The sequence below is a fragment of the Halichoeres trimaculatus genome, unplaced genomic scaffold, assembly GCF_033239565.1.
Source record: "Halichoeres trimaculatus isolate MK-OKI-2021-1 unplaced genomic scaffold, fHalTri1.1 fHalTri1_scaffold_12, whole genome shotgun sequence".
Lineage (NCBI taxonomy): Eukaryota > Metazoa > Chordata > Actinopteri > Labriformes > Labridae > Halichoeres > Halichoeres trimaculatus.
In genome coordinates, this window is record NW_027437190.1 from 22,172,120 (window position 1) to 22,187,866 (window position 15,747).

The 15,747-nt window shown below is 40.8% G+C and overlaps 1 protein-coding gene across 2 annotated transcripts in view; it reads right to left on the bottom strand.

The window, feature by feature from the left end:
- Window positions 1-1,847: 1,847 nt before the first annotated feature.
- The window catches only part of LOC141800314 (nectin-2), an 86,463-nt gene continuing 72,563 nt past the window's right edge, over window positions 1,848-15,747 (bottom strand). Inside the window, exons 7-10 of one of the 2 annotated variants that reach the window (XM_074682751.1) lie at window positions 6,058-6,181; window positions 5,888-5,945; window positions 5,673-5,759; window positions 1,848-3,474 (exon numbers count right to left, since the gene is read on the bottom strand). In XM_074682751.1, the coding sequence (XP_074538852.1) occupies window positions 3,268-3,474; window positions 5,673-5,759; window positions 5,888-5,945; window positions 6,058-6,181 (476 nt within the window). In that variant the 3' untranslated portion in view covers window positions 1,848-3,267. Of the gene's footprint in view, window positions 3,475-5,672; window positions 5,763-5,887; window positions 5,946-6,057; window positions 6,182-15,747 lie in introns of both variants that reach the window. The other variant, XM_074682750.1, reaches the window with a different exon arrangement.

A 15,747-nucleotide genomic window follows, 5' to 3' on the forward strand; every position in this document is an offset into this window, starting at 1 on the left:
AAGCTAACAGCATGCAGCCAAACATGCTCATCATTGTCATACACATGATGAGACGGGCGGTCCATCAGGTCGGGTTGCTGGTGGCTCAGGACGTACTCAGGATGAACGTGGATGTGTGTTCCTCCATGTTTCTTTTGTGTGCCTTTACAAAGCCCACAATGCCACACTATTGTTCTACTGACAGTTAAGGTCACCTGCTGTAATCCCTCCTCACCTACTTTACCCAGAGTCAAATCAGTTATTTCCTCCATCCCCCCTTCTTGTCTGTACACCAAGGTTCTCTGAATCCTTCTCCTCCTGCCTCTATTTTTAACCAGCTTAGCAGCACCGAAGGCATGAGAGGTTTATTCTCTGCCTTCTCCCTGACTCGTTACCTGACGACCGATTCACAAAGTCTGCTAATCCCATAATGCTGCCAATGAACAGATCACTTCTTGTGCTAGTTTACAGAAACATAGCACTTGAAGGTGTGACATATGTCTGCCTTCTGGAATTTGTTCTTCCACCTCAAAGTTTACTCTTTTTAGTCCTGAAGAGGTCATGAGGTTAGTTTATTGAATAGTAATGTCCCCTCTTCATATATCTTTACATCCTAGTACTCCACTGACACACCCACATAACCCCCTCTCAATCAATATACACAGAGCCATTAGAGAGAATTACAACTCCAGATTGATTCCCAGATCATATTTATTGATCCAGACGCTTATACAGTGGGCCCCTTAATGTACACCACAAAGTCAGGGAAGACATCCTAGCTATTATTAGAAAGAATACATCAATAGAGAACTATGTCCACAGCAGCCATCCACAACGGCGAGTGAAACAGTGGGAGTAAGAATATGTTGTTTTTGTGCTTCTGCAGTGAGCCGACCTTGGTGTTGCTCCCAAAATGGCCTTCAAGAAGGGAGATCACACTACATCAGCAACAAACTCCTCACACATTCACTACTGCTGAGAATCCCCTATGTGTCTGTGTGATCAGAATACAGGCAGAGAACAGACTGCAGAGTCATGGTGAGCCTCCATTCAGGCCTCACCTTCATCTGCAGTAGCAGGTTCATTCAGGACACTGCCGCACACCACATACCCAGAAAAATGTACAACCAGTGGGAAGTGAGTGTTTTAAAACATGTGAGTCAGTGTTGCAGCAAGGTGATGCATACGTAATCCTCATTTTCTGCATCTCTCAAGACTGCACATTTAGGCCCCTCTGCTGCAGTCTCAGAGCTGGAAATGAATCACGCTGTTCTAAAAAAAGACCCTCTTCTTGTGCCAGTAGACTTTTCGTGGACTGTGAGTACGGGATTGGAGGAAATGCAGCTTAAGATAGAAAGAGATGAGTCAGACTAGAGAAGAGGAGGCAGAGAACAAGCGCCTGCTGCTGTATCAGGAGAGCTGAAGGATCATGCAGTGCAGGATTTAAAATCTAGAGCCCTCACTTGGACATTTTGGGTACTACGGCTGCAGATGAACAGCACTAACTTGTGTTTTTTCTTGTGTCTCTTTCTTCTTATGCGTAGATTTTAGACTGAAGCTTCTAGGTGGTGATAAGACTTATTTAAATCCGAAGCATGAAAATGTTCATAGTTTTCAGTTTTTAAGGGTGTTCAATTTGTGAGGTGTGAGTCATGGCAATGCATAACCCTCCAATGCTTTTAGTCCATACTGCTACCATATGGCCAAATGGTGGAAATACAGCTTGGGATAAATATAGCAGCAAAGAATAAAGAAAAGAATAAATCCAGTTTATTAAATTTAAGCAGATCAAAATGTAAATGTTTATTGATTCAACATTTTTCAAGACAAGTTTAGAAATATAATTCATGAAGAGTAAAATGGTTTAAAACCCCAAAATATCAGTGAAAACACAATTAGATCACATTTCTCCAAAAAATATTCTGAAAAAAATAAGTGGATGGCACAAACACAGAGAGTTAACCTTTGGGTTATTTTAGGGTAGACAGAAATTAAACCTGTCTAACCCTTGACCCTGATACTGGACAGACAAATCAGTATACTAGCAGGCTCCGTGTCAACCCCTTTCAGAGATCCAGAAACAACTATTTAATCCCCCACCAGGGAGATAAATTGAAACAGATTTCATGGACGTAATCCAGATTTATTCTAATCCATCTGAGCATGTTGGAAGGACAACGTGGATAATAAAAAAAACATATAAAAATAAAAACAGGCACACAAGTTTGCAGTTCTTTTAAAGTAACAGATAACCCCCAAAAACACAGCACTGCAAGTATTCATGTTCAAGCAAAGCAGGGCTGTGTACTATGGCTTAAACGCTGGATGGATAACTGCAAGTAAAAAAAAAAAAAAGAAAAAATCTATGATTACAGCTAAAATACTATGCGTTTGATCAGTCTGGATCTGTTCCTGAGCTGAGCTATATGCTGATTTCTCCTCATTTACAAAGAAGGCAGATGCAGAGGACGTGAGTAATAAAGATGATGAAAAACTAAGTCTAAATCAAACATTAACATAAATAAGGAGTTGCTCCAGCAGTTAACCCCCCTGGCTGCAGTTTTACACGCCGATGTCGTCACGGTCTGCAAGTCTCATCTCGGCGCTGCCTGATTAATTGCTGCTAATAGCTTCACCACAGGGCGCCTGTTTTACACCGACTCCATGCCAGCTGGGTTTGAGAACCAATGGCAGCCATCAGAGATGACTAGACAGAGGTAACATGTGGTGTCATATTGTGCTTCTGTTAACCAAACATGTCAGTAACCACAGCCTGTAACAGCTCAGTATTCAATAATGCAAGGCATAAACATCTGCTTTCACATCGCAACAGTGAACTTAAAAATGTGCTCATTTCCTGACTATGATGTAACCTTCAACAGCAGCCATATGGTATTTGAAACAACATCAGTTTGTTCCACAGTTTCAGGATGTTTATTGAATTGTGTTCCTGTAGCTGTGAGAATGCAGTGTGTAAGCAAAATTTATGTCTCCCTGGCTCTGGCTTATCAGGGTTTTAAAGAACAACTCACATCTAAATCTGATTACTTCAGAGAACAGATTTCAACTAACCTCATCACAGATAAATATTCTTCAATAAAAGAACAGCACACGCTTGAAATCAGAGCTAAGCATTAAACATTCATATTAAATCCTCACACTTTCCATCCTCAGATCTGGAGCCATTTGACTCTGCCTTAAGCCTCCAGAAATGTTCACTCACCCAACCACACACACACATATTTACACACACACACACACGCACATCTCCTCCTCCTCTGTGTCTTCTCACACAAACATGGCGGGCGACACAAAGCTGTCCCCGCGGTTGACATTGGGGCCCTGGTGATAGTCCTGGGGGTCGCTGTCTGTGCGCATGTAAGGAGGCGGGACCTCGTTGTCTCTGGGATCATCCCAACCAGAGGGGGCAGCAGAGTAGTAATGTTCCCTGTCATCTACAGCATACTCCTCATCACCATGGTAGGCATCCAGGTCCTGACAGAAACAAGACCAAAGTTTACTTCAATTTGAGTCAGTGACAAATAATTTCTACCTTTCTGTGCAAGCAACATAAATCAGGTTTCTTTCCAAACACAAGTTGTTAAAGCCTTATTAACATTGTGTGTTTTTGTACACAAGGTGTCATTAAGTCAGTTTTTGAAAGTCTAGAAAATGAATCAACAACTCCCTGCCCATAATTTCAGTAAAATTGTGACTGTTTCAGATCATTTGACTTGAAAAGTTACAATAATGACACAAACCCATAGAAATAATATCTTGTTCTACTGAAATGCACCACAGGAAATTATTCCTGCCTTTGGCCATTAGATTTTTCACAGCCCCCTTCTGAGATTCAGACATCTTCATTAACCCACCTGTGAAATTTTCTTTTCAGTTACTTAATGCTTAAATACTTCATCCTGATCACAGAGGACCCCTCTAACCCTCTCCATCCCTTTTTCCAATTACAGCCATCAGGCAGACAATGAAAAGTTCCACTGGCCCAAAAAAAACCCACATATAAAAACCTTCATCCTCTCAACCATAACCCTCCTGAATAACAACAAATAGCTGAACATTCTGCCTGTTCTGTTTTTTCCGTTTTGTTATAATTTTATGCCTTTTTTTTTTTTTATACAAAAGTTGTACATGCTGTCTTGAGCCATGTCAAAGAAGAATTTATGTCACCTTCACAGCAGACAATAAAATCTGTCTATCCATCTATCCATCTATCCATCTATCTATCTATCTATCTATCTATCTATCTATCTATCTATCTATCTATCTATCTATCTATCTATCTATCTATCTATCTATCTATCTATCTATCTATCTATCTACAAATTAATGAAACTTAATTTCTTCTGTTCATTTTAACAATGTTCCTTTTTAATCTTATTTTCAAAATCCTGAAATTCATTTTTTAAGCCTCTGTTTGAAGATCTTAGCTGTTTATGACATTCACAGGTGTTATTATTAAAACCCTTTGATGAGTCATTTTACTTTTTTTTTTTTTTTACTTTTTACAACCCAAGATTTCAGATGTGTCATACATTTGAGAGTTAAAACAAAGCAGTGTGAGATTATTCATTGAGAACACTACTTTAACATATTCAATAAAGAAATACCAGTATGTGGTATGGTTTTGTCCTTGGGGTGGCAACATCAACCTTTAATCTTCATTACATTTCGATACTTTTCATTCTAAGGTTCCTACTCTCCCTCTCTATTGTATTTATCATACTGCATTGTGTATTTAAGTGATATCCTTATTTTCTCTGGCTCATAACTCTGGTTCCACAAGTGAATAAGGTAGTAATACAATTGTAAAACTACACTGTGAAAAACCATTATCATTTATCCAACATTCAATGATTTCTTTTAAGTTTATTTGTGTTTTGCAGCAGTGCGAGACATCTTCATCAAACTCCAGCCGTTGGTGTTTGAGATTAGATTATTCTCACTATTCTGACTGACTCCCAACAAACAGATCGGTAATTAAATAGCTATTTGTTTTTTGGAAAACAATAAGATTGCAACTCATTCGCATTTTTGCCGTTTCATTCTAGCTGATGAGATATTGACATGGTGAAATACATAAATAACAGACCCGTCTTGAATTATCTGAGAACTTACAAAATGACCTCTGTGGAAACATTCAGCGCTTTGCATCTCATTCTGCAACAAGCATGGGTGTTAATTTAACTCTGCATAATATCTAACATTGCTGGTTTTGGATGGATTTTGTGCAACCTTCATTTGAATTTTTTCCCCTTTAACAGTGGAACATTTGTGCAGTTACAAGAGACATGTGAGAATAAACATACTGCTGGATACTGAAGGGTTGTAGGGGTTACTTTTATCTGTGTAGTAAGAGAATTGTAACTAGTGAATAATTCAATTTTAGTATTTTAGTTTATTTATTTATCATATCTAATTAAAAAGAAAACCAGAAACAACCTGTTGTACTGCTTTATACAACTATATACTTATATGAAGGTAAGTCATCTGAAAATGTTGGTAAAATGAATCATGTTGAACAGAACAGTAGCCGTGTGACTCACACTGCTTCACTCTCTGTTCTGCGTTCACTCTGTGTGGGTTCTTAAAATCATACAAAACCCCCCGCTGTAAATAATGTACATCTTGGTTGCAGTATTGTGGCTCTGCATTTTTAACCAACAGTTACTCACTGTGACTGGCTCAGGACTCTGGGTAGAGTAGTATTGATCCTGCAGAGGTCTGTCATCAGCCACAGGGGCAGGAGGACCTGTGTTTAGCTGCTGGATACACACACACACACATACACACACACATCAGTGAGCATATTTCAGCAGAATTACTCCAAACTGTTTGCCTTTCAGTGAGTTCAGGAACAGTTGTCCGGTTGATAACACTGCTAACTCACCCTGCTAGCAGAGCTGTTGGTCTTCTTTGGGGGAGGAGGTTTGTACTTAGGTGGTCCACTGAAACACAAGCACACACAGCCCTTGCATTAAGTCACTGAAGTATGAGACATACAGCACAATATTTTTTCTAAGGGCTAATTTGAAGACAGTGAGTCCCACAGATACTCACTCTTTGTTCTTGTGTTTGCGGTACATTGCGATGGCTGTTCCAATGATGGCCAGGAGTAATATGACTCCAATCAGAGCTCCAATGATGCTGCCTGTAGCTGCTCCTTTCTCTGGAAGACGGGTGCCTGAACAAATACAAAAAGAGAGAAATAATAATTTAATACTGTCGAAAAGAACAATTTTAAAAATGCTGGTTTGGTTTAGTAACTTCACACTTTGTGAAAATCTTTATGTAGTCATGTCTATTTTGACAGGCCTGTTGCTGTTGCTTGCTTTGTTGTTTTGTCTTGTACATAAGATTTATCAAATTATAATTTTAATCTCCCCATGCTTTATTTTAATGGACAAATGTAAGACTCAGTGGAAACATTTGACATAAGAGTTTGTTTCAACAATGCAGTCAACACTGACAACTGGCACCTACCCCCTGCCAGTAGAATAGGCAGGTTAACTGCTTAAAACTTATCACAGGAGCTTTAGTTTACATCATATGCATACAGAATAGCAAATAAGACGGGATTTTTTTTCAAACTGTCTGGTTCATAAAGCATGACATCCCCAACTTCCTGCAAGTTTCCTAGCTTGCCATCTTATCAATCAGTGATAAAAGGTGCCAATGTCAGTATGTCCTGCATTATGATGGATTAAGAAGTCCAGTGAGGAGATTAGTTAAAAGAACAGGAACTAGTAGATCTTACCACTTACAAGCAAAAATCTGACGATAGAGATTAACTAGGCTAGACTTGTTTAATATCTGCAGATGAAGTTAGAGACTGCTGAATATTTCGGAGAGCAACTTATTCTACTAACATCTGGAGAAGTCACATTAAACTGCAGGTACGGTCAAACCTTAGACTAAGGGTGACCTCGTAAAAGATTGTGTGTGTATGTGTGTATGTGTGTGTGTGTGTGTGTGTGTGTGTGTGTGTGTGTGTGTGTGTGTGTGTGTGTGTGTGTGTGTGTGTGTGTGTGTGTGTGGGTGGGTTACAGGAAGGGTCTTGATTAGAGCGTTGAGTCACATGGGTGATTAAGACGAACCAGAGGAATCATGCAGAGGTTCCACTAATGAACCATGACTACACTGAACATGTTCTGATACACACACACACACACACATCCATAATGTATGCACCCACATGGGGGCGCACGCGCACCACAGACACACACTCACACACACACACACTGTGTGTTTACTGAAGGTGCAGCCCGGCTCATTATCCCCCCTGTATTCCCAGGGGATTATGCTAATGAGGGGGCGGTAAAGGGCAGAGAGGATCTGAAGCTCATTTGATGAGAACAAACTATGGTCGCAGTAATTGGACGGGTCATGATTGAATGTTGTTAGTCCCCTAATTACAATTCTCCTCTAACAATAGACTACTTTGAATTTCTCCCAAAGTAATTTCCATTCTTCCTCACATACAAAAGTGTCCTAATGATCATCTCTTTCCATCACTTATAACAACTCAGCACATCGTCTCTCAGCGATGACCCAACATGTTCCCTCGTGTACAATAGCTTTGGTTTTCCTCCTCTCTTTGATGCTTTTTATTAAACCCAGTGTTACAAAAAGCCTGCATGTTCCTGTCTGCCATCACAATGGGCTTTACAAACACTCATTTGAGGTCATGTTGTTATAATTTAGGCTTGCTGCTGTTCTTGATTGAAGACATTAAAAAGTAAAACCTGGGAAAAGTATAATCAAATACAAGAAATAGAAAAATAAAGTTACTAAGAAGCTTCAGTGTTAAAAGCACAGTGTACACCTTAATCTGCACAGTCACAACAATAATCACCGAGCTTCCAGCTCTTTAATGATGACAAAAAAAGAGTTCCCTAGATAGACTAAACAGAAAATCCCCTTTTGATGGGGTGAACTGAGTTAATTATGTTATTTGGAAGTATTCTGTGGGGTACAAATAAGTTCTACATTGTTTTTTTCCCCTGACGCTAAACTTAATTTTGCTTCTGTCTGGGGACCAGAACCAACATGTGGTGCCCTCATTGCATTTCAAGTAGTTTCTGGGTCTAAAGGGACACAAGCTTATACATGGAGCAGAGTATGAGTTTAATTTGTAGATTACAACACAGTTACAGCGTTTCTTGATTCGCCTGATTAGTGTTTTAAAAACAGCATCAAAAAATCAGCGTTTTTTTCCTTTCCATCTGTGAACATATTACTGGACAACTAAAAGAGTTATTATGATAATGATTAAAACCACAAATGCCAAAAATGCAGACAAAAGGGGTTTGCTTTCTGAGCTATTTTGCCAAATAAAACATGTGCTATTAGATAACAACAATATCTACATTCTGATAATGTCTGCTCTACTGGAAACTGAAGTTTTAGCATAAGACCGGTGATTGAGACCTCAAAGACACAAAAGATTTATTTCAGTCAGATCCTTGCAATCAGACTGCATTGCATATGTAACTTTTAAGTACAATTCATAGTCGTCTGTATGTCTCTGTGATACCCTTGACATTTTAGAAGTTGCTTTTTAGGTGGATAGATCAATAAGTTTAAATCAAATTGAACTGAATTCAAGTGGTACAGTATTCCAAGATGAAGTCGCATTTCCCATGAGTACCATCACCCACTTTCATCAAATTGTGTCTCTGACTCAAGCATATATTAGTTGCTAAAGCTGCTTTTCTATGATTTGTAGCTATGTGAAACTATTAACTGGAAAGAAACAATGCTAAGACACAGATTTATCACTGTAGGTTAACTCAGTGCCATGATGCATGCTCCGGTATCTCAATTAATGTCTGAATAAAGTAAATCTACCCACAGTTTAACTCCCATCCTCAAAGAGCAGTGAGGCATTCGTGTACTGGTATCCTGTTGATAGACATTTTAATGGATAAATTGCTGGTTTAACAGGTCTAATACAATGCTTCAACATTTCTCAATCTTTCTTTCTAATCTCTCCTTCAGACATGAATAAATATTAAATAAGGAAAAAAATAGTCTCAGGAGAAGCTAACTCACTTTTCTGCTATTCCTGGATCTAAAATGAACTTTTTTTTATTGGTTTGTTTTCTCTGAAAATCTGACCCCAACACAGACACTAAACCTAAGTATAAAGAAAGAACCTATCAGGTAGCTGATAATCTTATTTTACTACCATGGAGGAGGCATCACTATTTCAAATTCAGCTAAAAACTCCTCACAGTGCCTTTTTAATACATAATAATACTGTTATATTACCAGCTTATTACCCTCACTGAAGGTTATGTCCAATAAAAATGAGCTTTGAATAAATTACTAGGAATTAACAACCATCTTCGAAACATGAGTTGTTTTGTTTGATACCTCTGCATAACTAGATACACTGTCAGGCTTTGGGATAGTTTTTAACATTCTGTAATGAAGACATGAGGACAAGTTGTTACTACGCTGGAGGGAGAACTGAGGCGATGCTGCAGGAAATGAAAACTAATTATTCATTCAACAATCTTAAAAGTGTCTAACGGGGAGCATGTAAAACACACTTTTGTTTCAGCTCACCCATAAAAGGCTGTCTTTTATATTTATGACTCTGGGTGATAAAAGGACAAAAAAAAGGAACTTCAAATGGAGCGCTGCTGAATAATTAGTCAGATATTTTACAAGCACTGCCATGGAGGACGTTGGAGGATATTTTACTTTGCATTTGAAGCCGAGTCACGCTGGTTCTGTAGAGGGAGTGTTTTGCATGGAGGAATCTAAGGGTATGAAGGGGATTATTTGAGCAAAAAAGCACACACGAAAAAATAAACAAAAGACCTGGGCATCTTCACAAAAACTCAAGCAACTGAGACCGACTGGATGTGAAATACAAGCTGGCATTCACGCTCTATTACACTTCCAACTGTTGCGGCTGAAATTTGGCAACACGCACATCACATCTAAATCACATCTCACATCTTTGTTGTGTCATCTGTCTGCCACATGGTGGTGCTGTGTCTCTTTAAAAACCAACACACTGAGCAGCTGCAGGACACATTCATTCACAGATAACACTGAGACCTGTCTTGTCTTTCATGTGCTGTTTAGTTTTGCTTCCTCATTCCAATGCCGTGTCTGTTTATCTTCACACCATCCTCCCCCTGTTTTTTCTCTTAGGTTTTCTTTTAAAAGCCCTTTAAAAGGCCCCACCCACCCACCCTTTCTTATCTCTCGGTGTCATTATCCAACCAGAGTGAGTTTCACTCAGCTGGTTTCAGGTAGAGAGCTGCTCTCTCCGCTCTGATAACCTCTGATAGAGAAGAAGAGGAAAAAAAGAGCCCAATTTCAAGGATTGAGGTGGGGTGCGTTTGTGTGAATGACTTGACTCGAGAGCGTGCCCTCTGTGTTGGCCCTGGATGGAAGCCATGTCTTTCACTAATGAAATATCCCAGACAGAGAGAGGGAGAAAGGGAGGGTGTACTGTAAGTCTGCTGGACCCGCTTAAATCTCTGAAGCTATTTGCTGCCGAGGACGTAAAACAAGACATGTACTCACCAGCAGACACAGTGTTACATAAATCCCACACACTAATACAAACGTTGTATTAAGAAGCAGATGGCATCCTCTGCTGTAACCTCATCCCACAGTCTGACACATTTAGACATGTTACTCTGCAGCTCAACCTTTGCCCTGCTGCCTCTCTCCTTCAAGACAAACATCCCATGCACACAGAAACACATCTATTTACACACTTAACATCCATATAGACACAAAGTGAGGATACAAACATTGTAATATATTCCAGTGGAGCCCCAGAGGCAGAGAAGTTCTGTATCGCTGTCTGTGCTGTTGTATTTATCTTTCTCCAGAATGAGGAGGTGGTCAAACTCAGTTAAAGGTCAACTCGAAATCTGTCAGCAGATCAATGCAGGGGACCATCCAGCTCCATACGCATCTATCTTTTCCCTATATGGACGCCTTCCTCTGCTCACCCCTGCCTGCCCAGTCAGTCAACCATAGACCGGTGCATTCCCATGAGGCCCAGAGGAGGCGGAGGAAGAGGATATGAGGCTGGATGGTTGGTTGAAACTGTCTTAAAATTACCACAGAACCACTTCAGCGAGGTCGAAAATACCACCAGAATCTCTGGAGCGTTGGGACGCATGGCTGAGTACAGGCCAGTGGCGAGATTTTTTTTTTTCTTTGACTTCTACCTTTTATTGCTACATTTTCTGTCGACTTTCAGAGGAGGAGGAAAGGCATTCAGCAGACAGATCAGCACTCTTTTTTAAAACTTCATGTGAGTCACTGACAGGAAAGAGATGAAATGAGGAGAGTGCTCAGCGAAAGAGGATTCGCTGAGAGATGAGTCAAGTTGTGAAGTCAAACAGCAGAGTTTGGGGAGAGAATGACATTGAGGGGGAGAGAGAAGAGGTGAGAGGAATCAGAAGAGGGGAAGAAAAAGAGGGTGAGGCAGGAGGAAGAGCCCAGTAAGATGAAGGCTGTGATTAAGACGCTGGCTTCTGAGGGATTTCCCGGCTGCTGCTACTGCCTGAAACTGGCTGATCACACACTGAGGGGGATGAAGGAGAGAGGGCTGAGACAAAGATCTTCCATCCCTCTCTTTTCCACTCAATACCTTGTTCTCTCTTCCTGTGTGTTTACGCCGCTCCCTGAAGGGATTAAGGTTAACATGCTTGCCTATCCTCAGCTTCCCCACGCACAGCCGCGGCTTTCGCTGCATTTATCTCTCCCTCCTCCCCTCTTCTTTTTCTTCCACCCATCCATCCATCCATCCATCCATCCATCTTTTTTCACTCCCAACATCCCTCTTTCCTGTCATCCCCGCTCCATCGCCAGTGTAATTTGGTATTCACTTGTTTGGCCCGGTAATACGACAGCACAAATCTGCAGCGTCTCCCTCCGCATCCCTTATCTGCTGTGCCTAACGAGAGGAGATAAGCCTGTTTTTATTACCCTTCCTGACCTCTTCCCCAAATCTCACACACATATACACACACATGTAAACACACACATGCACTAACACACCTGTAAAAGTTCCAACTACCCTAAATACCTTCTATCCAACTTCAAAATAAATACAATCATCTACAATAGGTCCAGTGGAGAAGAGGCTGAGATGTACATGTGGCTGGTCTTGGCTTAAGAGATTAGAGAGCCACTGGTCACTGGAACACAATCCCGCTGCAGCGGCTGATCAAATTCATTCCTAATGGGTTAGCTCGACTCTCTTAAAAAGGGACAGTTGACCAAAAATATCCAAGCTAGAGGCATCGGGTCGGCTCAGCGGGCAGCGGCCTTGGCCATGTGGTGCTGACGTTGTGGGATTGACCCTCTTGCGTATTTCCCTGCGTGTTATCTTCTGCCTCTTTCCCCCTTCGCTCTTTCAAGTCACTCTAGAGTCTGCTTTTCAGCAAGGAAAGTAAGAAATGTCTACTTAATTATATACACCCACACCGTTTGATCACCCCAACACCATTAATGTCTTTGAAGGAGCAAACATATTCCTGATTTAGTATTCCCTTTTAGTATTGGTGAGTTTGTCTTTGTTGTTTTTTGAGATGTCACTAGAAGTTTCAGGAGAGGTTTTGCTCTGAAAAGTACAAGAAAAACTGGTTATGACTGAAATTCGAGCTTTTTTCCACTACGCTGGAACTCAGGATGCAGAAACTGCTCCTGTGTAGAAAAACACACAAAGCTAGCAGAGTTGCAGCAGAGTGCCCGGAGATGAGATTAGGACCGAATGAATTGATGGCCTCTGAAAGAGATTAAGATAAAACACAGGACATGTAATCTCATTGCTCACTAAGAGAAAAGAAAAAAGCCCAGCCTTTAGGTTCTGAGGTTAAACACAAACCGTATCCATCCATCTATTGACGCTTTCACTCAGGTTGATGTGCATACACCTGCTGAAGTCTGCGGTAACACAGTAACCCAATAATCAACGTGAAGATAACAACACAGAATGAAGTGAGGAGGGGGAGAGGGGAGAGGGGAGAGGAGGGGAGAAAGGAAGACAGCAAAGAGGAAAAAAACAAAAAGTAGCAGAAATAGAACAAAGTAAAGCTGGTGGCTTTACTTAGAAGGTGCATACATGAGCTGCAGGCCTGAAAACACACACTCAAACACACACACTTAAATTATTCACAATCAATTCAAGTGCCACAGTGTGGAGTGCTGCAGCTATCTCTACCATTAGTTTTAAGGCGCCCACCGTCCACTTCACTATCGTTTACTATTCACTGCACTCATGACAATGATACTCCTCATACACAAACAAATCAGATCTCATTGATTGTGCTCATCCAGACAACACAACCAGCTGAGCAGCTCAGAGAGGACAAGCTCTCTGGGTTCGTCTGGAGGAAGTGCAGGCGTGTATGTGACAGAGAGAGTGTGTGTTCATTGCGGTCGTGGCGCTGGTCATTTCAAATCTTCTTTGTTTCTGTAGCTTCAACCTTGTGTGTTTCAACCATCTGTGGATTAAATCTGTGTCACCGACACTTGTCTGGATGTGCACGCTGTGAGCAGGGGCATCATCAAGTGCAGTGGTGTGTGCTTGTGTGTGTGCATTTTGATATTTTTAAAAGCTGTGTGGTGGTTAATGTGAAAACGCTTCATGGTGCGCATGTGTAAGTGTGTGTGTGTGTGTGTGTGTGTGTGTGTGTGTCTCTGCTCTCCTTCTCTGGGGAGACAGTGTGTTCCCTGCCACAGTGCATCAAAGCACACTCAGTTGCCTTGGGAGAAGGCAAGAACTCTTTCTCTCTCCAGCCCCCCTCCTCCCCTCTTTCTCTCCTCCATCACCCCCTATCCTCTCCTCCATCTCCCTCTCTTTCTTTCCCTCTCTGACAAGGTCGCGGTTTGCCTCTTGCTGTCTCTCTTGTCAATATTTACAGTCCACTCTGTACTGGCACTGAGGTGGATGGCTGCAGCCAGCAGAGAAAGCGGGGTTACATTAGCCAAATGTAGCTGTCCACTCAGGACATGAGTGATCTGTTGTACTACAAGCAGCACTCTGGTTCTGCTCCTCTCTCTCACACACACACACACACACACACACACACACGCACACACACACACACACTCACAGATAGGAGAGGGATAGCAGGTAACAGGTAGAGCTGGAAACAGAGAACAGGTGCTTAGCAGAGGAGTAACAGGTCCTCAAAAAACAAGGGAGGCATCAGGCATCACATCCAATCCAAAACCCATGTTAGCACTTTAAATTAAAATAAACTGAACTAATTTTGACGCTTTGCAGGATTGTCTCAAAATTGAAATGATGATATTAACTTGTATATTTACCAAAACAAAATCAATAAATCATAAAAGAGAGGAAAAAACAAAAAGCTGTTTTAATTAAAAAGAGAAACTCTTGAGAAAGTGCTGGAAGGAATAAATCATTAACACAATAATGTGTTTCCAATATTAATGCAGTAGCCTTTTATCGTGATATATGTAATGTTTGCTAAATCCCCAAACAACTGTTTTTTCGCTGAAGAACTGTGTTATCCTGTTTTTATCATAAATACATGCAAAACACACATTCATAATTTAATCAACCAATCTAATACATTTTTCATCAGGACTGACTTCAGATTGTGATTTGAATTTTAGATTCCCACAGAAAAACAAAATCACCACAGAATCAGAGCGCTGCTCCTCATGAAGACTGAGAAAGTAAATTACGTGAAAAGGGTAAATACACCTGAGCAGACATTCATCACTCACACTCACCTACCGTGCATGGTATCAGAGCTAACCTGGCTCTGTGACCCTGATGATGCTAAAGTTAGCCCACAATACTGATGTTAAGGAAACCTGGTCCTGGACTTACTTCGTACCATTGTCTGTCACAAGGAATGTGTTTCTACTTTGATTTATACAACTGCTGTGCTCACACCACAACTCTCAGAGGTGATCATTGTTTTCCACTGTACAGCTTTGTCAAAAAAACAGCAGCACTGCTGTTACAACTAAACCTGTCAGACCCAGACCAGATTATCTCACAGAGGCAGACCTTCTGAAACAGAGCCGCTGAGACCTTGATTTTGTTTGTAGAAATGCAACAAACTAAGGTCTCACTTTTTATTTTTACTATAAGACCATTAAAGTCCAGATACAACCAGCATAGGTTTAGTGTTTCAGGGTAAGGATCTGGCCTAAAGTGTGGAAAAATATAGTGAAATCTAGAATAGGAGTTTTTAGAAACCTGACGATGTGTTTTAGGAGGTCTTTCATTTCTGATCTGGGTTGATCTGAGTAGTCCAGGTAAGTGCTCCTGGATCCAGTCTTGGTCTGTTGTTGTAATCTTTTTCCTTTCACAGGTGAAATGGAAGCTGCAAAATTAGATTCTAACACCAGCGCCGCTCTTGTCTAAAGATGTTGCGAGCTGAAGCAGATAACTACACACCTTAAAGAGAAAAACTTCACAGTCTTCTTACTCTTGCATTTTGTCAAGATTAAACAAACAATATAAATAACTTGTTTACTACAGAGCTTTAGATGGATTCTTTAAGTCTGATGAGGAGCCGGTTTCTCACTGCCGCACCACAATAAGCTGAGATAACCACGTCCTGTATGTGAAGCTTCATACTGAACGCTGACTTGAAATGAGGTTTGATCTTCTTATCCATGTACTATTCCTGTAAGAGTAAGAAAGTGAGGCTTTCAAAGGCCCTTTCAAACAGCAGCAGGTGTCCTACATTTTAAATAAGTGTAACACACACACACACA